The 24,080-nt window shown below is 45.3% G+C and overlaps 4 protein-coding genes across 7 annotated transcripts; 2 read left to right on the top strand and 2 right to left on the bottom strand.

Annotated features, from left to right (window-relative positions):
* Positions 1–749: 749 nt before the first annotated feature.
* helq (helicase, POLQ like) lies at positions 750–8,455 on the bottom strand. Of its 4 annotated transcripts, XM_018689742.2 has the most exons (18): positions 8,178–8,455; positions 7,458–7,653; positions 6,606–7,257; positions 5,964–6,142; positions 5,528–5,728; positions 5,371–5,443; positions 5,191–5,288; positions 5,015–5,113; positions 4,626–4,771; positions 4,022–4,261; positions 3,469–3,610; positions 3,072–3,176; positions 2,789–2,990; positions 2,400–2,557; positions 1,981–2,325; positions 1,781–1,894; positions 1,036–1,170; positions 750–941 (listed from the first exon to the last, which is right to left on the bottom strand). In XM_018689742.2, the coding sequence occupies exons 2-18, from the start codon at positions 7,635–7,637 to the stop codon at positions 837–839; spliced, it is 3,174 nt and encodes a 1,057-aa protein (XP_018545258.1). In that variant the 5' UTR covers positions 7,638–7,653; positions 8,178–8,455; the 3' UTR covers positions 750–836. The 4 variants fall into 4 exon arrangements, with proteins under 4 accessions (XP_018545258.1, XP_018545259.1, XP_018545257.1 ...); XM_018689743.2 differs by lacking the exon at positions 8,178–8,455 and having other exon boundaries at positions 750–963; positions 7,458–7,837; XM_018689741.2 differs by lacking the exon at positions 8,178–8,455 and having other exon boundaries at positions 7,458–7,837.
* Positions 8,456–8,825: 370 nt separating this feature from the next.
* Positions 8,826–10,160, top strand: mrps18c (mitochondrial ribosomal protein S18C). The gene is made up of 6 exons (XM_018689749.2): positions 8,826–8,986; positions 9,177–9,223; positions 9,314–9,397; positions 9,767–9,824; positions 9,899–9,958; positions 10,038–10,160. Exons 1-6 carry the CDS (start codon positions 8,926–8,928, stop codon positions 10,112–10,114), a joined length of 387 nt encoding a protein of 128 aa, XP_018545265.1. The 5' UTR covers positions 8,826–8,925; the 3' UTR covers positions 10,115–10,160.
* Positions 10,161–10,446: 286 nt separating this feature from the next.
* Positions 10,447–14,131, bottom strand: abraxas1 (abraxas 1, BRCA1 A complex subunit). The gene is made up of 9 exons (XM_018689747.2): positions 13,959–14,131; positions 13,065–13,155; positions 12,874–12,910; positions 12,729–12,795; positions 12,451–12,647; positions 11,883–12,002; positions 11,718–11,802; positions 11,521–11,632; positions 10,447–11,333 (listed from the first exon to the last, which is right to left on the bottom strand). The coding sequence occupies exons 1-9, from the start codon at positions 14,037–14,039 to the stop codon at positions 11,041–11,043; spliced, it is 1,083 nt and encodes a 360-aa protein (XP_018545263.1). The 5' UTR covers positions 14,040–14,131; the 3' UTR covers positions 10,447–11,040.
* An 11-nt stretch (positions 14,132–14,142) lies between these two features.
* Positions 14,143–22,383, top strand: gpat3 (glycerol-3-phosphate acyltransferase 3). The gene is made up of 13 exons (XM_018689745.2): positions 14,143–14,271; positions 15,147–15,342; positions 15,483–15,549; positions 17,635–17,923; positions 18,827–18,901; positions 18,988–19,077; positions 19,556–19,649; positions 19,727–19,842; positions 20,667–20,722; positions 20,842–20,927; positions 21,576–21,704; positions 21,786–21,865; positions 21,952–22,383. The coding sequence occupies exons 2-13, from the start codon at positions 15,199–15,201 to the stop codon at positions 22,085–22,087; spliced, it is 1,362 nt and encodes a 453-aa protein (XP_018545261.1). The 5' UTR covers positions 14,143–14,271; positions 15,147–15,198; the 3' UTR covers positions 22,088–22,383.
* The last annotated feature ends 1,697 nt before the right edge of the window (positions 22,384–24,080 follow it).

The raw sequence follows: 24,080 nt of genomic DNA, 5'->3' as shown, positions 1-24,080 counted from the left end.
TTTTTTTATTTTTTTTTGAGATTCTTTGAACTGATGAGCTCCAAATCCTTCTTGTTATTAGGAAAGACGTCTCTTGTGATAATCACAAGTTCATTTTCTCAGAAATCTAAAATTTGTTTTCATATTCATGAGATTTTTTAATCAGATGTTTTCCTGTGATTTGTTGATATTCCAGTAGAAACAGCAGCGACATGTCGTCCAGCTCAGACTGATGGAGGGAGTGAGTCAGCAGAGAATTCAGGCTGTGAAACTGTCAGAGTGTTGATGAGCTGAATAAACAGGTCAAACAGGAACAACCTCACATACGTCTGCAGAAACAGTGACTGAGCTCAGACCATCAGTGTCAGTGTGACAGAGAACAGACACAGTCAGACACAGACTCTGTGTCTGGACAGAGAACTTTCCTCTGATCAATCAAACTGAACTGACCTGACACCACCTGACTGTAATACAATAAACCACACAGATAAAGAACAGACTGAAACACACATAAGGCCTGTAACAGCTCACCTGTAACAGCTCACCTGTCCACCTGTCCACCTGTTCACTGTGCAGTGTTTAGGTTAAGAAGAGAAGTCAGAAACTGAGAGTTTGTCTCTGATAATGGAGGAACAGAAACATCAGACTGATCCTTTAAATGAAGCAAACAGGAAGTGTTTGTGTAAACAGGAAGTAAACAGGAAGTGTTTGTGTAAACAGGAAGTGTTTGTGTAAACAGGAAGTAAACAGGAAGTGTTTGTGTGGAGTCCTTTTAGTTCATTATTTTAATGATATTCAAAGCAGTGAAACAATAAAAACAGTTTCCAGAGAATAAAACTCCTCTGTGATGAGTGACCTCAGGTGAGTTGTTGTGTGTTGGGGGTCGTGGGCAGATCTGAAGGAACCGTCAGCAGCTCGTCCACCTCCTCCTGAAGAGCTGCAGCCTTTTCATTCAGCAGCATCTGGAACACACAGATACATCATCTGTCCACACGTTAGTCACCACGTTCAAGACCTGTCACCGTGTGAAGCAGCGAGGACCAACAGGAGACTCACTTTAGCCGAGGCCACGATCTGACTGGCCTGTTTCCTGTACAGGTTCTCTATCGTCCTGGACAGGACGGCAGGGTCGGCGTTCGCCAGGTGAGTCAGAGTCTTGTAGCCGGAGTTATACAGCTGCTTCGCTCTGGACTGGAGGGAAAAACACAGCTGTTATAAATATACTGTTTCTAATAATCCTCTCTGCCCTCAGCTCTGCGGCGCCCCCCTGTGGAGGCTTTAGATCCCATCATCTCAGCAGAGTTCAACCTCCGAGAGTTAACCACTGAGGACAGTGAGATATCAACCACTCCACTAACTGAGCTTCTGCTTCAACATGTTATCAGGTCAGAAACTGAACCAGATTCATCTGGAGAGAAACGTCTCTAAACCTGTTTTTACTTTAACGACTTGTGACCTTTTGTTTACAGGAGAAAATATTCTTAGAGCTAAAATAAATGTAAACCCAGAGGAGAGGTTCTGGTTTGAAACACAATGGACTGGGTGAAATGGATTAATCTGCTGTTTGTGATAATGAATGAACTGATTTACCTGATTATTTTCAGACATTTGAGGAAAACTCTTCTTCTCCTTTCTCTCTGACAGTTAAACAAACACTTAATCAGTTTGGTTTCTGATAATGATCAACATATCTGATCTGAGTTCTTATTGACCAGCTGTCTGTTTGTTTGAAATCCACAGTGAATGAATCAGAAAGGTGAGAAGTTAAACACAGGTGTGTATCAGTGTCAGGGTGACTGACCTCCATGACTCCGACCACCTCCATCAGAGGGATGAGTTCAGCCTTCACACAGTAACTCAGCCTCCGAGTCAGCTCCGTCAGCAGAGCTTTGAATGGCCAGAACTCCTCCAGCTCCTGCTCACACACAGAAACACCGAGCGTTTAACGACAGACCTGAGATCAGCCTCGGTGAAGCTCTGGGTGCAGACAGACGCAGGTACCTCGGTGAAGTGCAGGACGCAGGAGCAGAAAGCCGAGGAGGAGCTGAGCAGAGTCTGGACGAAGCCTCGGCTCAGCTGGAACCTGTCGGCCACGCTCCACAGGTTCGTCTCCTTCAGGAGAGAAAACAGCACCAGAGCCAGGTACATCCTCCTCACGGCCTCCATGTCCACGCCCTGAAACGACGACCACGACTTCATCAAGCTGCCAGACTGAAACATTCCATTCTGTCTCTGTGTTTTCTTACGTTTTTCACCTGTCTGTCCTGCAGCTTTTCTGGCTACAAAACTCTCCGGGACTCCGACGGCGGCGGACATCTTCTGCTCTGCAGCTGACAGCAGGGTGAACTGGAAAACAAAGCCAGCTGCTTCACACACACCTGTACAGAAACACAGAGCGGCTGCACAGACTCAGTGTGTACCTGTCTGAAGTAAATCCTCCAGTCTGGTTTGCACTGCGAGATCATGTCGTACGGTGTGACCAGGTAGACCAGGTGCAGGCAGCTGTTGAGCAGCAGACCCTCCAGACCTCTGGACAGGTCTCTGTACAGGACGTCACTGTGGGTCAGATCCACTGAGCCTGAGGACGACAGGACGACACCAGTCACTGAGCTGAACCCACAACATGACACGAGGAGTTTCTGCACAGCTGACCTGACAACACACTCCTCCTGTCTGTGTGTGGTGTGTGGATCAGAGTCTGTTAGCACTGATCTCCTGCAGCAGCTTCACATACAGCACGTCGCTGACAGCATGTATTGTGTAGACTGACCTCAGGCTGCAGCCTCTCTGTACGTCTCACTGTGTCTACCTTTATACGTGGCTCTGCCCAGCTTGGTGACCTGCAGAGTCTGAGCGTCTGGAGTCACAGTGATGAGATCTTTGTCCTTCAGCAGGTCGACCTTCTGCTGCACCACCTCCCACAGACTCTGCTCCGCACACAGCTGCTGCTGCTGAACGAACAGCAGCGTCCCACGCAGGAAGTCTCTGAGCTGCTCTGACGAGGAGGTGACCTGCAGAGAAACAGCACCGAGTGAGCGACCGCACAGCTGAGGTTACCTCTGAGTGAACGAGCTCAGCAGTGAGGGGTTTACATTCAGGCCGATGAGCGACAGGATGAGACTCGTGATGCCTTTTCCATCGTCGTGCATCAGGTTACTGTAACAGTTCTCCATCGGGGAACACACGAGTGTTTGAGCCTGAAAACACACCACAGATCAGTTAGAGAATGATTGATGATCATTGATGAGTCAATGAACAGAAAATCAAAAACAAAACAAGATGTTTTATAGACAAAACAACTAATGTTCCTAACCCTAACTAACTGTTCAGAGCAGACAGCAGGTTCATTTATCTGACTGGATAAAACTGGATCAGCTTTTCAGCTGCAGCCTTTTCCTACAGTCACTTCTTCTTCTTTCCTTCATCGTCTCTGAGGAAGATGACCCAGGCTGCGACTTCAACCCTCCCTCGCCTTGTTTGCTGAGTTACCATGTTCCTGTCTTTGCTCTGCAGGATGAGGATGCTCTCTCCCACCGTGTCGATCCCGGCTCGCCCGGCTCGCCCCACCATCTGTTTGTACTGACTTCTCTTCAGGAAGTCCGTGGCCACGTACGGCGATCGCAGAATCACTCTGCAGCGTGGACGTCAGGGTCGAACCCAGAAATAGATTCAGTTAGTCTCATGACAGCAGCACAGTGACACTGTTATCCCAAAGAGCACCACAGTTTGCCTCTGAAGGGTCCAAATGTTCAGACTTCAGAGGAGCAAATACTCCTAAACAACATGAACACAGAGCAGGATGTACAACTATGTTGACAGAGGAAAACTAAGGACGTCACTGCTTTGTGTCACAAAGGTAAATGTGGGGAGCTGCTGCTTTAAGAAGCTGTGTAATGTTGGTAAGCTCCAGTAGAAAAAGAAATACTTCTTATAAAAGCTGTTATCTTTCCCTCTGTCACTGCTCAGACAGCGTGAAGACGAGCTTTAATGTGAACCAGCTCTAAACAGAGATGAACTTTCCTCCGTCCTAACGGTGTCTCACCTGCGGGCAGGTAGGTTGATCCCTGCAGCCAGGGTGGAGGTGCAGGTGAGGAGACAGAGGACCCCGCTGGAGTAGGCCTCCTCCACCAGTTTCCTCTCCTCTGAGGTCAGTCCGCTGTGGTGATAGGCCAAACCGTACGGCACGGTCCTCCTGAGCACCGGACACACCGAGCCGTTCCCACTGTCCCTCAGCTCTCTGAGGAGGACGGCCTTCTCTGCCTGCCTGTGCTGCAGGAACTCCCTGTGACACAGTCAATGACCAGATCAATGACCAGATCAACGACCAGATCAATGACCAGATCAACGACCAGATCAACGACCAGATCAACGACCAGATCAACGACCAGATCAATAACCAGATCAATAACCAGATCAATGACCAGATCAACGACCAGATCAATAATCAGATCAATGACCAGATCAACGACCAGATCAATAATCAGATCAATGACCAGATCAACGACCAGATCAATAATCAGATCAATGACCAGATCAACGACCAGATCAACGACCAGATCAACGACCAGATCAACGACCAGATCAACGACCAGATCAATGAACCAGATCGACTCGGAGCAGGAGCTGCAGCCGACAGCTTCACTCACTCTTTCAGGTATTTGCAGATCATCCCTGCGACGTTCTCACAGTTCTTCTTCGTGGGACAGAAAACCAGACACGAGTGAGTGGGAATGACTTCAGTCACCAGAGCGATGATATGATCCGGGTCGATCTTCTGCATCGCACTGGAGTACTGAGGATTAGATCAGACACACTTCAGTATAAAAACATGTAACTCTTGACTCATGTTGTTTTATTCAGACCTCGTGTAACAATGAGCACATTCATCTGTTTTACATAGAAAACAGGTTCATAAACCTCAGGGAGGAAAACATCAAATCCAGGAGTTTAAATTTGTGAAATCAGTTCATCCTTGGGTCCAGGTGACTCCGTTGATCTGACAGTGAACCTGAACACAACATGTGACTGTCAGTACCTTAAAGTTGAGAAGACGTGAGAACCTAAAACAGTCCTCTTCCTTTGGGTCCACTTCATAGATGGTGTCATTCAGTTTGACATATTCTTTCAGCTGAACCTGGACACAGGACAGTTTGTTTTACCTACAGCTGATGGTACACAGTATAACCAGGCTTACAGTGTGAAATCACTCACAGGTCTGAAGTCATTGGTGTAATTTTCAGCCTTTAGAAATGTCTGCAGGTCTCTGATGTTTCCCAGAGTGGCGCTCATCCCAATAATCTGAGTCTTTTCTGGAAAATCAAACAACAGGAGCATTAATTTAATTCAAAGAGTTCAATAAAACAAAGAGTAAAGAGGAAGGGAACTACTCACTGCTCATATACAGAACTTTAGCCAGTGTCATTTCAATAATCGCCCCTCTGCTGCCGTCACCCAGCATGTGAAGCTGCACATGGAGGAAAAACCTTCCATTAAACCTCCTTAACTCTCACATTTCAAACTCCTTTTATTTACTGACGTGTGTTTTCACCTCATCGACCACCACCAGTCCCAGGTTATCCAGCCTGTTGGTTTCTATCAGAGAGTTCACCAGGCTGTGGGCTTTCTCTATCGTCGCGACGTACAGTGATCTCTTCTCTCTCCTCTTCACTGGAGGAAACTTGCCCTTACTGCCGGCGTACTCCTCCACCATGAAGTCCAGCTCCAGGCCGAAGCTCGCTAACCCACGGACCTGAAAACAACGGAGCAGCAGTTTTCTAATGTTCAAAAATCAAGTGATGTGACGTTTAGGAACGATGTCCCACAGGGCTCTGGTCTCGATCCTCTTCCATTTACTATTTACATCAATAATATCATCTCCACGACACTGTAATGTACATCTCTATGCAGATGATACCATTCTATACAGCAAAGGTCAGAGTGTTGGTGCTGATGCTGCAGATGCTGTTTCTGTTTGGTGTCTGTACCTTCTCCTGCACCAGTGAAATGTAGGGTAAGATGAACAGACAGTCTTTCTTCCTGCACAGCAGCTCTCTGAGGACCAGGATCTCCGCAACAAGAGTTTTCCCTCCGCTGGTGGGAAGAGAGTAGATCAGATTCTTCCTCTGCTGAACACAGTCCAGGTTCAGACATGTCTCCTGCCAATCTGAAACACAAGAGAGTATTTATAGTATTATAGTATTATAGTATTTATTCTATTGAGTTCATGTTTTAAGGGTTTCTATTCCTCTAAGAATTTTATTTGTCTTTAAATGTATTTATTTTTTTGGTTTTATCATCAGTTTTTCATCAGTTTGCACTGATCTCAAACTGTTTTGTGGTTTATGTTTTGAATCTTATTATCAGCTCCTCAGTCGGTTGTAAAGGATTTTAATTTGTGTTCATTTGTACAAAAAGTTCTGTATTAGTTCAGAAACAATTAGTCAATTAATTGACCAGTTGACTGACGTCTTGGTCTATTAAAAGTTGCAATGAGGACTTTTTTCAGGACGAACTGTGGATTGATTAATGGGGAAAATAATCATCTGAATTAATCAATGATGAAAATAACTTATTAGCAGCCCTGTGTTGTAAACTTAAAGACTGACTGATAAAAATCAGAGCATCACCATATAAATTCTTGATTCCTCTCAGTTTGTGCATCAGGTCTTTTACTTTGGTGGGGAGTCCGAAGAAAGGCCCGAGGTCCGTGGTCTCAGCAGATACAGTTTCCATGGCCTGCATGGCGACGCTGATCTCCTCAGAAACCACGGCCTCCTTTAACACCACCGTCCGAGAGACGTTGGAGGGAGCGGCGGCGTTGCAGAGCATCGTCCTCTTCAGCTGGTCAGTCACACTCCTCCTCGCTTTGCTTCGTCTCTTGGTTTTATCCTCCATGTTTCTGTCTCTTCCTGCCTCAGTGTCAGTGTTTCTGAACGGTGTTGAAGTCTTCTCTCCTTCCTGCAGCCTCCTCCTCTTCACATTTTCATCCACCTGCTCCTGAAACTGAACCTGGCTGCCCGGCAGGTCCTCGAAGGGTTCGTCTCCGAGGCCGTCTAGGATGGAGTCGGTGAGGATGTCTTCACCGGACCGTTTCCAGGCGCCGTCCTTCGACGGTCGCAGAGCAATGAAGTCCTGCTGATCGACGGCGACGATGTGAGCCGCGCTCTGGAGGTCGCGCTGCCTCTCAGTCTCCTCTGCATCATCCAGCTTCGCCAGGAGAGAGCTGTCCTCCAGGATACTGTCATAGTCCCCAAACAGGTCCTCACTGTCACTGCAGTACTGCCAAACACACACCACTCTGACAGTTAATGATCATTCATGTCACTTTTCAATAAAAATACCAAATATTTGCTGGTTCCAAGCTTCAGCTCTAAATAAAAGAAGAAAATCAATCATCAGAACAGCTGCTGCTTACGTTTCTGTCCATTCACTGATCAATTAATCTTCTCTGGATCAATACCTGGATGATGGTAACTCACCTCAGCAGGTTGTATCTGAGCCATGATGCTGCTGAGCCTCCTGTTTCTGGGACATTGCTGTAAACAGGTGTCTCCTCCCCCTCTCTTCCTGGCAGGTGTCAGGTGAGTCTGCAGGCTGTCTCTCGACCTCTTCCTCGAGGAAACTCTTCTGATTCGGATTCCCTGAGTTCCAGCGTTCATTACTGTCCGGGTCCAGCTACATGTCAGACAGTGTCAGCGGGTAAATAAACCACACTGACCCTGTGACACAGAGAGCTAAAACACTGCCACGCTGTCCCGGACACAGTAACATACAAATACAATAATAATGTCGCTTTAAGTCATGTGTAGGTGAAACGTTACCCAGCGGTTAGCTTACTCCTGACAGTTTAACTTCACAGTCCGCTCCTCAGTCGCTAACTACTCACTATTATAACCGCTACTGCCTCTGTTATACAGGACGAGTCTGTCGACGGAATAATTTAACAAGAACTGCCCGTTAACGTTTGTTAACGTGGAGGAAACAAGAGCTCTGAATGAGCATCACATTTAAATCTGACAACAGCTTCGTCAGAGCAAGAGAGAAATCCCACCATCGTTTCCGTTTCCGGGTTAAAGGCTAGCTCGCTAATAAAGCTAATTGTTTAATTTCTTAATTTCTTCCCCTTTTTAATTACTTTAGCGACAGTAAACGATTAAAAAGTTACCCAGAATAAAGCAGAATTTTACCAGATAACATACTTTGCTTAACCAGCTCCAACTTCTGCCAGTTTGTGGTTTTCTTCTTTGTACTGCGTCAAAACAGAGCTACAAACGGTGGAGATTCAGTCAGAGAGTCGGGTAATAGTCACACACGCTACTTGGTGAGATTAATGCAACGTTATAAAAACAAACAATATCGTTGATTCGTTAGTAGTTAACTAGTTAGACACGCTGGCGAGCTGTGTAACTACTTCGCTCATTCCGTGAGGATTTCTGTCTTGTCTTGAATCTTCGAAGTGGGTAACATGTAATCTTTTCCGGGGGAAAAAATCGAACTGGAACCAAGCGCATCACATCAAAAATTTAAAACAGGGGAATAAAAATAAACGAATAAAATCGTGTTGTTTATTTTTATTTATTTGTTGCAGATTAAGGTATAATTCAAGAGTAATCTTTCCTCCATTCAAAGCCACTTTTATTAATTTCAATATAAATTATTGTTTCAGCGGACTTCATGGTGAAACAACAGAACGTTTGTTTTGGAGTTGTTTCTTTGCTCTTTGTTTTTTAGTCCTTTAAATACTATGAAGAAACTCAGCAGCGTGTAAAGCGATTGTTTGTTTGTTTGTAAAATGTCTGTTTTTAATTGTTGCGACACAGTTTAGGAAAAACTGACCAAACAAATCAAAACAAAAAACCGTTAGAGGTGGTGGGAACTAAAAAACTCCGTGACATCGCACGGACTGTTTAAGGTGGCGGACAGCTTCCTGTCCTGTGTCAGGTCAAAATGCTGTCTCTGCGGTTGTTGCAGCGGCTAAACCCTGTTTTATCTCAACATGGAAACACAAGTAAGATTTGATTGTTAGTTGTAATGAATAGTTACCACCTGTGTGAAGGTGTCCGAGACTTTATCAGCTTCTAAAATAAAACTGTCGCTGTTTGTTCTGAATGTTATTCCTTCAGTGACAGCAGATGCTAATGCTAACGTTAGCCAGCGTGAAAATGAAAACGTTCTGAAAATAAACTTTATCTCTGCAGGTTTGAGGAGTTTAACTTCACAGGTAGTCCAACAGAAAGATGACATGGTGGGTAATGTAATGTGTAGTAACATATTACACTATAGTACAGTAATAATAACAGGCTGGTTTAATAACGGGATGATCTTCATGTCTTAGCTCGTAAAAATGGAGAATCCGTACAAAGAGCCACAGAAAGGATGTGTCCTCTGCAACGTGAGGGTGGATTTCAAAAATATACAGGTGAGTGAGTTACCTGAGGCTCTGCACCTGACGTCAGCATCTGTCTGAGACAGCAGTTTGAATACATCTTAAACCATGAGGAATGTTTCTAACTCTAACCACATTCTGTGGACAAAACTATGAAACAAATAATGATGAAATGAATCCATAATTAAATAACCATGAGCCTCACGTGTCTTCTGATCTGAGTACTTTACAGCTGTACATGCAGTAGAAGTACATGCTGGTAGTATTCTGTACATCAGTGCCTTTTCACAGGGAAATCCATTAATGTTTGTGTAACTGATCAGAGATCAGCTGTCCCTGAACGCAGCACTCACCTGAAGCAGACACGATCACTGACGTCATGTTTACCTGTGTGTGTTACAGCTGCTGTCCCAGTTCATCTCTCCTCACACAGGCCGGATCTACGGCCGACACATCACAGGTGAGCGTCCTGGACTCAAACTGAACTCAGAGAATCCTCAGAGCTGAGCTTCATGTCGTGTCTTTGTTTCTCAGGTCTGTGTGGGAGAAAACAGAAGGAAATCTCCAAGGCCATAAAGAAAGCTCACGCTATGGGTAAATATGTGGCTGTACAGTGAAGCTGTTAGAGTAACACCTGAAGCCTCACCTCACTCTGCACGTCTCTCTCTCTCAGGTTTCATGTCGGTGACTCACAAACACCCCCAGTTCATGAAGGACCCCAACATCTGCAGCATCAGACAGATGGCTTAGTGGATCAGTGTTTCATCGTGTGTTTATTAAAGTCTGTCAGCTCTGAGCCCAGTGTCTGCTCTCTGTCTGTGTTGATGTTTCAGACAAACACTTCTGTTTTCAGTGTGTATCAGAAACATGACACTGTTTTTCACTGAACTGAAGAATCCAGATTATTTTGGAGCTGGAGAGAATCATCAGCCAACATGAGAGTAAATCTGCTGACTTCACATCACAGAGGAAGAACAGATAAACAACCTTAGAACCTCAGACTGTGAATGTGAGTCCGAGGTGACGTCTTTAAAGACTCAGTTTACTGTCAGGAAACAGAGAAGTATCTTTGCATCGCAACGAATATTTGAGATTTCTTCATTATTTTCCCTCAAAAATAACTGAAAAGATTTAACTGATGTTCAAACCAGTTTAAATATGAACAGTTAAAAGACATTTGAAGGAGAACTCTGATATTTAGAACTCTGAGAGCAGTGAACCTGGTCACTGCTACCAGACTCCATTGATAAAAACAGGGATTTTAGCTCAGAGCACAGGAGCAGCTGGAATACCACTGCCAGATATAGAAATGTTTCTGGTTCCTCAGATAATACCTGGGAGTTTACAGGGATTCACTATTCAAAATGTCTTTTTGAATAAAACCACAACCTCCAGTTTCTGCTGTTATTAACTTGACGACTGTTAAAGCAGCTGTAGTATATTCTTACAGTGAACACCAGCCTGTAAGTCAGTGACAGTCACAACAAACTTTATCATAAACTTTATAAACAACAAAACACATCAGGAACTTTACAGGGCCACTCTGTGGTTTTCAGCACCAACCATCAAACTGAGGTTAGCGACGTCAGAATAATGAGACGGACTGATTAAAAACAAGATGGAGTCTGACTCATGAACACAAACATAACTTATTATTTCAACAGTTTTTATCCCGGTCAGGATTTGCTTTTCCTGCGTTTCCTCTCCCTCCCCACCGACAGCTCCCTCAGCCTCTTCCTACAGTTCGTTCTGCCGGGGTTCAGCGGCGACACAGGCTCCTGATCCTTCGCCGTCGTGTCCGACAAGGAGACGTCCTGGTCCTGCTGCTCTGAGTCGCAGCAGACGTCGGGAACGGGAAACGCCTGGAGGGTTAAAGTCTGAGAGGTGAAGAGAGGAGAGCAGGCGAACAGAGCTCTGACGGCCTCGTGGAGCAGCAGGTTCTTCTGTTCAGGAGGATCCTCCACTGGTTCTGCTCAGACAGGAAACACAGATTGTTTCAGGTGTCGTATTAACCTCCTGAGGGACAAAGGTTTGTTGTCAAGCCCCTGCTGCAGATGTTAGATTCACAGCCCAGAAACCAAACAGTGCTCAGACTATTCACTGATTCACTGATTGGTTGATTGATAAAATGACCTGCTGATAAAAACCCAGCGTACCTTTTCCTGCTCTGCTCTGCTGCTTCTCTCTGACTCTCCTCCTCAGAGCTGAAACATCAGCCTGCAGAGTTTCTACCAGACGCTCGCTCTCCTCCACGTCTCTGCACGCTTTCTGTCCAACACAACAACAACATGTGAGAACAACAAGCAGCAGGAGGTTCAGACAAGACGCCAGCAGGACAGCAGCTGCTCCTCACCTGCAGCTCCGACTGCAGAGAATCGTTCATCTTATTCACCTCGTTGACTTCTCTCAGGAGCCCGTTGGACGAGAAGAACTTGGACCTGAAAGAACCGGAGGTGAAACTCAGAGTGAGAGGAGCAGAGGCTCAGACATGAAGCTGTGAGCGTGTGCAGAGTCGTACCCGTGTTTCTTCATGGTGAGGTTATAACCCACAGCTGAGCAGGGAGCAGACACCTTCCAGTACGCCAGCTGCTCCAGTAAACCCAGGTTACTGACCAGCACAGGGACGTTCATGAACTGCCTTCACACAGACAGAAACACAACGTCTCATCAGCATCAGAGGAGCAGAGTTCATGAACAGACGTTAACGGAGAGGTGGAGGAAACACTCCCATCTTTGATGAAAGGAAAGGAAGCAGGAGCAGGCCAAAGTTTTTGTTGTTTAGTGGATAAAATAAGCAAAAAACCCAGACATCAGTCTGTGACCTGAGAGGATTTGACAGGTGTTTTTTTTTTTTTTTTTTGACATCTAAGAGATAAAACAGAAAATTAATTATTAATTATTTCCGTGATTAATTAAAATTGAAGAAATAATAATTAATTAATCAGCTGATTAAATGAGCTCTTTATGAAGAACAGTCTATTCCAGAGTAATATACATGACCTTATTGGATTATCATTATTAATGCTTTAACGGGGAGCTGAATAGACTTGGTTGGTTAGAGTTTAGAGTTAGTGTCTAATCTTCACCTGCTGCGTGAGATGAAGGCGGCGTACTCCATCCTGTGGGTCGACCCCGGAGACGTCAGCTTGCTCGGCGTCAGCAGCACAAAGATCATGTGAGGGTTGGACAGAGACGACTTCAGGTTCTCGTGGACGATCTTTTCCCTGAACGTCATCTGTTGATCCGTGTTCCTCCGCTGCCGGTACCAGCCAATCACACTCTCCTACAGACACATCATGGAATCTAAGGCCCAGCTTTAAGAATACCTCAGTTCTCCTTTAATGTTTGGTTCAGTTTTTTTTACCTGTTTATTGTCTGCCAGGATTTTCTGTACTGCCTCCACGTCCACCTCTCCTACACTGTTGTAAAAGCTTCAAACACAGAAACTAAAACATTAAAACAACCCAGTGATTCCTGCTGCGACGCACAAAACACCTGAGAGTTCTCACCTGTTCAGTTTGTGGCAGGCGATGTGCTTCTGGATATCTGAGGAAGAAATAAAAGGTTTATTACACAACAGTCAGAGAAGTGTTCAGATACTTCACTGGAGTAAAAGCACTTAGTAAAGGTCCTTCAAACTCAGCAGGTCTTATCAGCTTCATGTAGTTTAAGAGTTAGAGGATCATGTGACCAGACTCACTGTAAACTTCCTCGATGTGAATGTGATCGGCCTGAGAGTCACTGATGGTGACCTGCTCCTCAAACTTACTCTCTCCCAGGATCAGACCTTCCTGTGACACAGATTAAAACTTTATTCAACTCACCACAGATGATTCTGTTTCTGTCAATCACTCATCAATGAACTGACTAATCACTGCAGCTCTCATAAATAAATAAATATACCAAAGTCAAAAGTACAATATTTCCCTCTTAAATGTAGTGAAGTAGAAGTATCTAAAAATTGTACTTAAATACAGCACTTGAGTAAATGTACTTGACTTAAAGTACAAACAGATAATAGCGGTAGTTGGTTCTTAATGATCTTAATATCTCTAAAATCCCTGACTACAGCCCCTGTGTACTACATTTCAGTTCTGGTGTAGTTTTACCACAGCACAGTAGTGGGCGGTAACTGGGCGCCACTTCTTTAGATTGATATTTAACTCATATACTAATCGTTTGTTGGATTATATATATGCCGAATTTACCAGCAGACCCGCATTATTATAAAATATTTTGATTCAAAATATGAGCATACATGTCCATAATCAGTGGAACTGTAAATTAGGGGATTTTTAAACGGAGTCTGGCGTCTCTGAACTGTCAACGTTTAGCTTGGCTAAAAAGTTGTAAAAACATTATGGCGGGAGTTTTAGCTTCACTTAAACGACAAACATTTCTCCACTGCTCAGAACTACAGGCTTAAATTTAAACAATTTAACTAATAAGCAACAACTAGTCAACTTAAAAGTTTAGTAACACTGGGACACTTGTTTGCTAGCTTTCCTCCTCAACACCAAACATGTTAGCTAGCCGCGCAGGAAGTTCCATTGAAAAAACATCGACTTTAATCAGCTTTAAATCTGTTTCTCACCACGTCTGAATCACTGTTAAGATGCTGAAACATTAAAGAGGCTAAAACAATCCCAGACATCCGGACGGTCGGCTCCGCCATGCTGCTTGTTGATACAAAGCTCGCTCATGTGAAGCGTTACTGATGCGCAACATTAGCGCAGTAAAACTCTGCGGTTTTTCCTGCGCAGTTCGTCAGGAGGAAGCCGCGGCAGGGGCGTGGTTTAGGTTTTAACCAGCCCACAGTCTGACTCGGCTTTACACTGAGAAAACAAGACACTCTCTTTGTCTAACAGGACGTTTCACACAACTGCAACCATCTCAACGACCTCCAGGTATTTTTATATAAATATATTATTATATAAACTTCTCTCATACATGTGTTTGTGTTGTTTCAGTGACTGTTCATCGGTTTTAAACAGAACTGACTTCGTCTAACGGTAACTCTCTGTCCTCGGTACATTTACTCAACTACTTCACTAAAGTTCAGAGGAAGGAGAAGTCCTCACATCCTTCACTTAGGAAAGTACTCAATGGCTCCTTCCGTTATATTACATCATATCTAACCACTGTATTATCGTTATTATTGACCCGTTAACATGTAAGCAGCGTTTTAATGTTGTAGCTGCTGAAGACAGATACTTCACTACTTAAATACCGTTACTTTAAAACTTCTGGGTAAGTAACTTATAAACAAATAAAAACTGTAAAGATGAATCAGTGAATTCAGATGAGCTGTTTTGTTATTTCTGAAGTTTAGCTGCAGCTTCTCATGAAACTGAAGATATTATATATAAATATAATAAAACATAAAGTCAGTCTGAGCTGAGGGAAACTTTACGCTGCTGTAAATAAAACGATGAATCGTTTGTGCCCGTTTTTACTTTTTCAGTTTACAGTGATAGAAAACAGAGAAACTGTGAGTCCTGCACTGGAGGAGATGATTAATCAGTTATACAGAAATATTATAATTTAATTCCCTGTCGATCGTCTCCAGCTGAGGGAGGATGTCAGGTGTTCTCCAGGTGTTGGACACATTAAGATGTGACCTGATGGTGGCGCTAGAGGAGAAGTGTTTCATCAGAGTTTAGAGATGAGGAGTGTTTGCACAGTTCATCCACTCGTTTAGATGTTTCAGTTTGGACCAACAAACTGACGTCGACCTCAGACTGACTCTGGTCCTGGTCCTGGTCCTGGTTCTGTGTTGCAGATGATGCCGTGACCTCAGAGCTGCAGAGCAGAGGCTGTCTCAGGTGTCAGTGATGGACGACCTGTGGTGCGTGGCTGCAGGTGTGTTCCAGGTGTGGATGTTTGTGGTGGTGTTCTTCATCATGCTGCCCGCCATGTTCGGCCTCTCCCTGGGCGTCACCGGGGTCTACATCCAGATCCTGGTCAGAATCCTGGAGGTAACCTCTGTCCTCAGTTTGTCCTCAGGAGAACTCGCTGCCCTCTTCACTGCTTCTTTACTTAATCTGTGTGTACAGTTATGAAATGTGCTGCAGCAGGCGTCAGGTCAGAGGTCATCTGAAAATAACTGTCTTTGTAGTGGGCCACGTTACGGATCCAGAGAGGACGGCAGCAGCAGCCCAGTGTTCCTGTCCCTCTGCCCAACGGTGAGTCACTGAACAGTGTGAGCCTGTTACCTGTGTGTCACCTGGAATCATATAAAGAATGAGCAGCAGGACGAAGCCTTAGACACAAACAGGACTTCACACAGTAACAGTCAGTAAGAATCAATTAGTGCAAACACCTGCCGCCTACATTACCCACAGTGCACCTGGGTCTCTGACAGCGGGGCTGTGTTAAGGTATCAGGTGTTAGTGTATCCTGGAGCCTGTATCACTCAGATTCACTGTTTTCACATATGTAGTCATACTCACCTGGAAACACCTGGAAACACCTGGAAACACTCAGAGAACAATCATTTTAAAAGTCAGGAGAAGTCTGTAACAGTTAACTGTAGTTCTGTCCAGAGAACAAACCTCTGAACATTCAGCAGAGAAACAGTAACTCCTCCAGTCAGTCAGTCAGTCAGTCAGTCAGTCAGTCAGTCAGTCAGACAGTCAGTCAGACAGTCAGTCAAACAGTCAGTCAGTCAGACAGTCAGTCAGTCAGTCAGTCAGTCAGTCCAGTCAGTCAAACAGTCAGTCAGTCAGTCAGACAGTCAGTCAGTCAGTCAGTCAGTCAGACAGACAGTCAGACAGTCAGTCAGTCAGACAGCAGGAAAATAATCAGCAGCCACTTTAATCATCAGGTCACTAAATACTTCCTGTTTCCAGCTTCACAAACGTCTCTGAGAATAGTTCAGAAATGATTTAGAAAACAACTGGCAGATCTAACAGCCTGTTAGTTTGTCCTGAAACCTGAAAACCAGAAAAACCCCAGAGTCCAGATAAAATCTTCACATTAACATCACATTAAAACATTTCAGTGAAGACACAGTTCCTCTGGATAAACTGATCCCAGTGACGTTACCTCAGTTTGTAAAGAGAACATCTGGTGATTCTTTTCATCATCTATTAATCTGCAGATTCATTAACTGACAGAATGTCTCACTAATGAAAATAATCATTAGTCCACAGTCTGAAGCTGTTTGAGATTTAAACATGAGAGTCTGAGGTGAAGTGTTGTGACTGACATGAGGCAAGGAGGAGGTGGAGGGAGAGGAGATGGAGGAGGAGGAGGAGATGGAGGAGGTGGAGGTGGAGGAGGTGGTTGAGGAGGAGGAGGAGGAGGAGGTGGAGGAGGAGGTGGAGGTGGAGGTGGAGGAGGTGGAGGAGGTGGAGGAGGAGGAGGAGGTGGAGGTGGAGGTGGTTGAGGAGGAGGAGGTGGAGGAGGTGGAGGTGGAGGAGGTGGAGGAGGTGGAGGAGGAGGAGGAGGTGGAGGTGGAGGTGGTTGAGGAGGAGGAGGAGGAGGAGGAGGAGGTACAGCAGCAGCTGTAGTTCCTGTTGGTCAGGACACGGCGTCCTGCCGTATGAAGGATTTGGTTCAGCTGCACACACAGATCATGTGACGCCGAGCGTGTGTGTGGGCTCTCCATTGGTCGGCCGCAGTGTCTGGTGTTGGGGCGCCGAGCAGCGTGAAAAACACATGGCTCGTCTCAGGGTGATGATGCAACAGCAGATTACATAAGTTTGGTCAAAAGTGGAGTTCAGAGTGAAACAGACAGAACAGCTGCTGCTGTCGATGAAGGGTTAAATATTTCTGAGAGGTCAGCGTCCTCGTGATCCTCTCACTGTTTCTGCTTCAACATAACACGCTCTGTTCCTCTGCTGCTGCTCCGTCTAATCTCATTTCAAGCTTTAGAGCTGGAGCTGCAGGTTTCACTCACTCACTCCATGAATGAATGAATAATGAACATCACCCTCTCACTGCTGCTGCAGCTTGTTTTAATTCTCCTGTCTGAGCTGCACAGACACTTCTTGATTTAGTTAATGAGTCACATGTCTGACGTTACACAATCTGAGTGTTATGAAGTTACAGAGCTGTGCACACACAGCTGGATACACACTGTCAGTAAGAGCTCACACCAACACACACACACACAGTTAATACAGAGCAGACTGAGTTACACACCTCACCTGAAGCTGCAGGTTCCACCACATCCCAAACAACATAAGAGCAGTGCCTCTGAACTACAGCAGCATAAACTGACCAGGGCTTCGTTGTCACCTGTGTGTGTTGTGGTCGTCGTGCAGGGATCATTGAGCGAGCGGGCGGCTCGATGGAGGAGGAGATGGAGCAGCTGCGGAGCTCTCGGTCTCTGGCCGGAGGAGAGTTCGCTCTGAGCGACGTCTTCTACTTCTACAAGAAAGGTGTGGAGAGCATCGTGGACGACCAGGTGACCCAGCGCTTCTCCTCCGAGGAGCTGGCCTCCTGGAACCTCCTCACACGCACCAACCAGAACTTCCGCTACATCAGCCTCCGCCTCACCGTCATCTGGGGCCTCGGCGTCTTCGTACGATACTGCGTCCTGTTCCCGCTCAGGTCAGTCTGAGGGGAAACGAGCACATGGCTTTTATCCAAACCTGTAAAGAAATATGAGGTTCAGTGTGTCGCCCAGAGACACTTACACATGAGGAGAGGACGAGTTGGGAATCGAACCATCAACTATGTGATTAATGGATGATCCACTGTACCTGCCGAGACACCCAGAGACACCTGGTTCATCCTACCAGTAGCACAGGCTCAAAGATTAAAGTCCAACTCCAATCAAAAAACACTAAATCTCTACCAGACTCCATTGACAAAAACAGGGATTTAACAGGAGCTGCTGGAATACCACTGCCTCCATCTGTTAGTGTGTCTGTGTTACTGTGTGACTTTCAGTGGAGGAGGAAGTAATCAGATACTTTACACAGATAAAAGTACCACACTACAGCTGCTCCAGCTCGCTAACTGATAATTAGCTCGAGCGTGCTAACTGTAATTTAGCTAAATAACAGTTAGCAAACTTGTTAGCTCAGTTGCTAACAAGTCATAGTTCACAGCTTTGTACTATCAACTCTAATTGATCTAAGATTGTCTAAGTTTTGCTATCGCTACATAGCTAACGTTAGCATTAACAACAGTTTATTTACCAGTGTAGAAGAAACGGTATGAGCTAATAAGTTTGCTAACTGGTATTTAGCTAAAACGTTAGCTAAATGACAATTAGCAACATCACTGAAAGTCACACAGTAACACTAACAGCTAACTAACTAACAGCTAACTAATGTTCTGCTCTGTTAAATCCCTGTTTTTGTCAATGGAGTCTGGTAGAGATATATAGAGATGTTTCTGGTTAAACTAAAAGGATCTTCCTCTTTAATAAAAAGGAATCTAATGTGGTCAGACTCTCGGAGTTCTTCAGTGTAGATAACATCAGGTCTTTCCTCCGTGTTCCTGCAGGATCACTCTGGCCATCATCGGCCTCTCGTGGCTCGTGATCGGAACGACTCTGGTTGGATTTCTGCCTGAGAGCAGGTAGAGCAGCACTGTCACACTCACTTTAAAGCTGTTGAAGCCTCAGTGTGGTGTGTTTATGGGGTTTTATATTCACTGTGTCTCAGTGTGAAGAACTGGCTGAGTGAACTGGTCCATCTGACCTGCTACAGGATCTGTGCCAGAGGACTGTCAGCCACCATCCACTACCACAACAAGTCAGTCTCACTCTGCTCCTCTTCCTTTATTAGATTTCACACATTAGGAAATAACCAAGTACATTTACTCGTTCCAGTTTATGCTTTTATTACACTCTGTATTCTGTAGTGTTTCTGCTCCACACTGCTCTGACAGGTGGAGTCACCAGTTTCTGTTCAGGTTAGATTTTATAAAAACAGTCAACACACTAACATTAAACCTGAATTTTTGTCTTGAGACTCTGGACATGTAGTTTATTATTACAGACAACCAGAAAATCCTGCAGTCTGAGGAGCTGGAATTAAAGTCTTTCTGTCATGACCATTGGTCAGGTTTATTTTCTGGAATAATCCAAAACACAATGACCTGGCTTTTTGTGGAGGGAACAGGAGACAGTTACTGCACAATCAAGTACTTCTACTTTCAAATTGAAGTATATTTATCTGATTATATGTGTGTACTTGTACCTGTACACGTGTCCTCGTCTCGTCTCTACAGAGAGAACAAACCTCAGAAAGGAGGAATCTGTGTCGCTAACCACACCACACCCATCGATGTTGTGATTCTGGCCAATGACGGCTGCTACGCCATGGTGAGTGTCATCAGCTCCGCCGCACGTCAGGTGTGTCACCTGTGATGTCACCGCTCTGTGCTCCCTGTCGTCCTCAGGTGGGTCAGATTCACGGAGGGCTGATGGGAGTCATTCAGAGGTCGATGGTGAGGTCCTGTCCTCACGTCTGGTTCGAGAGGTCGGAGATGAAGGACCGGCACACGGTGACCAGCAGGTGAGAGGGTTTCAACCTGCAGCACAGAGAGTAACGAGGCTGATCCCAACACTGCAGGTGAAAGGATTAAACATGAAAGAGGAGAGAGGAGGGAGAGTGAGGGAGGAGAGAGGAGAGAGGAGAGAGGAGAGAGGGAGGAGAGAGGAGAGAGAGGAGAGAGGAGAGAGGAGAGAGGGAGGAGAGAGAGAGAGGGAGGAGAGAGGAGAGAGGGAGGAGAGAGAGAGGGAGGAGAGAGGAGAGAGGGAGGAGAGAGGAGAGAGGGGAGAGAGTGAGGGAGGAGAGAGGGGAGAGAGGGAGGAGAGAGGAGAGAGGAGAGAGGAGAGAGGGAGGAGAGAGAGAGGGAGGAGAGAGGAGAGAGGAGAGAGGGAGGAGAGAGGAGAGAGGGAGGAGAGAGGAGAGAGGGGAGAGGATCAGGATCAGAGTTCACTCATCTGAGTCCTGGAAGTTCTCATTCAGCAGAACATGTGTTTGGATCATAAAGCAGATCTGTATAAACCTGTGTTCAGACACGATACAGTCACACCTGCAGGACCCACCTGGACAACACGACACCATGTGGTCATTTTGAGGCTAAGCTAACAGCTACAGGACAGAAGAGAGTCCAGTCCACAGGGACAGGAACATTAGAGTCCAGAGACTGAGGCCAGTTCAGACTTTAATGGTCTGTTCAGCTCGTTTCAGAGCTGACTGATGAACGTCTCCCTCAGCTGTGTTTACCATCTGGGCTACAGTCGGTCACCTGAGGATGACCAGGTCAGAACACTGTCAGCCAATCAGAGGACGTGAGAGAGAATACTGATCACTGACTGTTCCTCTCTCTGCAGACTCAGAGCTCACGTCACAGCAAAAACCAAACTGCCCATCCTGATATTTCCTGAAGGTCAGTGTGTGTGTGTGAGCTGCAGCTCGTCATGTGAAGCTGATGATGGTGATGATGATGATGATGATGGTGGTGGTGGTGGTGGTTTTCTGGTCAGATAACTTCTGTCTCTGAAACAGGAACCTGCATCAACAACACTTCAGTCATGATGTTTAAGAAGGGAAGCTTTGAGATCGGAGGAACCATTTACCCCGTCGCTATCAAGGTGAGAAACACCAACACGTCCTCACAGAGGCGTCTCTGTCCAACTCAACGGCTCCTTACTGGGTTTCTCTCCCACGTCTGATCCTGAGCTGAGATGATCAGGGATCATCAACTGACCAGGGATCAGTAGAGTCAGATTTATTTCAGTTCAGAGGTCAGAGGTCAGTCTGTCACCACTATCATCACTGCACTGTACATGAACATACTGTTAGCATGTTAGCATGTTAGCATGGTCACTGTACTGCACACAGGTCACATTCACCTGTTCACACAGCGTTTGTCCGACACATTAAAATCTGGGGTTCAGTATTTTGCCTAAGGACACTTGGGCAGGCGGACTGGAGGAGCCGGGGATCGAACCACTGACCCTCTGATCAGAGGACGACCCGCTCTGCCTCCTGAGCCACAGCCGCCCGTCTCATCATGCTGACGTAGCATTTAGCATTTAGCATTTCCTCTTGGGCTGTCGTCAGCTGCTGGAGGATGTTAGAGACGTGACCTCATGTCACATGACCACAGCGTGGTTTCTGTCAGTCTGACCCACAGATATGAACATGTGAATGTGTGACAGGTTGCAGCTCTGCAGTCTGAGAATATTTAGACGTGTGTGAACATGAACAGACTCAGTTGTTGTTTCTGTGTGTGTCAGTACGACCCTCGCTTCGGAGACGCTTTCTGGAACAGCAGCAAATACAACATGGTCAGTTACCTGCTGAGGATGATGACCAGCTGGGCCATAGTGGTCAACGTGTGGTACCTCCCTCCCATGACCATACAGGTACACCTGCACCTCCACCTGTGAGGACACACACTCGTCACAGGGAGAGCAGAGGAGATAAAGTGTGTGTTTGTGTTTCAGGACGGTGAAGACGCAGCTCAGTTCGCCAACAGAGTGAAATCTGCCATCGCTGAGCAGGGAGGGCTGCTGGACCTGGCCTGGTGAGGAACACCTCACAACCCCTCACTGTTTCACAGTCAGAGTCTCTTCTTCATTCTGAGCTGGGTTTGTGTCTTGTCTGCTGCAGGGACGGAGGACTGAAAAGAGGGAAAGTGAAGGATTCGTTTAAAGAGGAGCAGCAGAAGATGTACAGCAGCATCATCGTCAGACACGACGACACCAACTCCTCAAACTCCTGTAGTGGAAACACAGAGGAGCAGTGACTCTGATCATCAATATCTGGATCAATTCCTCCTGATCAGGAGGCTGAATCTGTTCCATCACTGAGACTGTGTCCACCTTTTTAACTCTGAACCTCTGGAAACTGAATCAGCTTTGTTGTTTTCCTGGAGTTTCCTGTAGGAGTGTGTTTGTTCCAGCAGGAGGCAGCGCAGCACAACACATCAGCTGATCCTCAGCCTGAGAGACAATCAGCCAGACTTTACTCTGCTTTATCTCCGTCACCAAATCTGATGTTTGAAATGTTTGTAAGAATATTTTTTAAAGCAAATGAACTGAAGCTGTTTCTGTCTTTACCTGCACACACACACACACACACACGTTCGATGGGTCAGAACGTACAGACATTAAGATAAAAGAATCAGTTTACAACATGAAGCAGATTATTTTCATTCCTGATTAATCTGCAGGTGATTCACTGATTGATTGATTGATTGATTGATCAGAAAACATCTAAAACTTCCCTCTCACGTCTTTAACTGTCTTTTTTTATCTGAGCAGCAGACTGAGTTTGAGAAACGTCTCCGATCAGTCGTTCAGTGAGGTCAGTAACAGGAAATACTGAGAGTAACTGTAACTGTAACTGTAACTGACCCTCCATTCACTTCAGCTGTAAATCACTGAACACATCATGTTGATGTGAGACTGAAGCTTCAGACCAAACCTCATTCAAAATGTTTGGATTCTAATATTTTTTATATTTATAAAGAACAGAATCAGTGTTTCCTGCTGTTTGATCAAACTGAACGCAACATGAAATAACAACAAACACACATTAACAACAAAGATTAAAAATATATTAAAGAACAAATCTAGAAAAGGAAAGAAAGAAAAACAGTAGAAGAGAAATAGAAATCTAAAATATATCAAACAGAAATAGAGAGGAATTAAAAACAGTCCTTGGCTCAGCTGCAGTTTTTCAGATGAGATTTTTTTCCTCCAAATATTTTTCATATTTTCCAACATGAGATTTGAGCTGAAGCAGAGTTTTCCAACCTGTGGGTGGAGACACCCAGCAGGGGTCACAGAGTGAGGCTGAGGGGTCAGAGATGATTAATAAAACATGAAACGATCAGAGACAGAAATCTGAGGATTCTCACTCTCTGACAGTCAAACTGGTTAAAGTGGTTAAACTGGGTTTGGATGACGACCGTCAGGTTCTCTGTGTTTAATGAACGACATGAAAGATGTTTTTACTCAGTTTAAACCTTCATTAATGATTCAACATCTAAACACAGCAGTGACTTAAACCAGCTGATCAGTGTTTGTCTCTATTTTAAACAGCTAAAAATCTGAACCCAGATCAGTAACAAACTGGATTTATTACAACATCAACACATTGATTAGCGAATGTTCTGATCATTGATTAATCATTGATTTCATGAATCGGTGTTGAACACATCTGTCCAGATGTTTTAACCTGGACTCACAGCAGAGGTTTCATGTTTCAGAGGCAGGTTGATCATTATTGATAGATGATCAGTTCCTGATTTAGCTCTGAGTGCTGTTTGTTATCGTGCAGCTTCACCTTCCTCTCACACTGGAATCTTTCTCTTTTTAAACGTCGCGTCTTTCACACAGTTTCAATAAGCGTCAGCAGCTGTCGGCAGAGCTCAGAGTTTTACAGGAAGTTTTGTGAAATGATGATGTGATTATTGCTCCTCCTCCTCCTCCTCCTCCTCCTCCTGCTCCTGGTGGAGGAGGTGGAGGAGAGAGGAGGCGGCGGCTGCACAGACATGTTTACTGTGACGGTGCTTTAATAAAGAAAGCAGAGACTGTGAAATAGCATGGAGTTATTCTTCCACACACAGCCAGGCTTACACCTCGCAGCCAGGCCTCCTCCTCCTCCTCCTCCTCCTCCTCCTCCACCTCCTCCTCCTCCTGTAATAACAATCCCACAACTCAAATTGCTTGAACAGAAATGTTTGTTCTCCCCTAACAAGATTGTGAATTATTAATAGGATCTAAAGCCGATTC

This window comes from Lates calcarifer, linkage group LG9 (genome assembly GCF_001640805.2).
Source record: "Lates calcarifer isolate ASB-BC8 linkage group LG9, TLL_Latcal_v3, whole genome shotgun sequence".
Lineage (NCBI taxonomy): Eukaryota > Metazoa > Chordata > Actinopteri > Centropomidae > Lates > Lates calcarifer.
The sequence above is the reverse complement of the archived record's forward strand: the minus strand, read 5'-3'. Positions and strand labels throughout refer to the sequence as shown.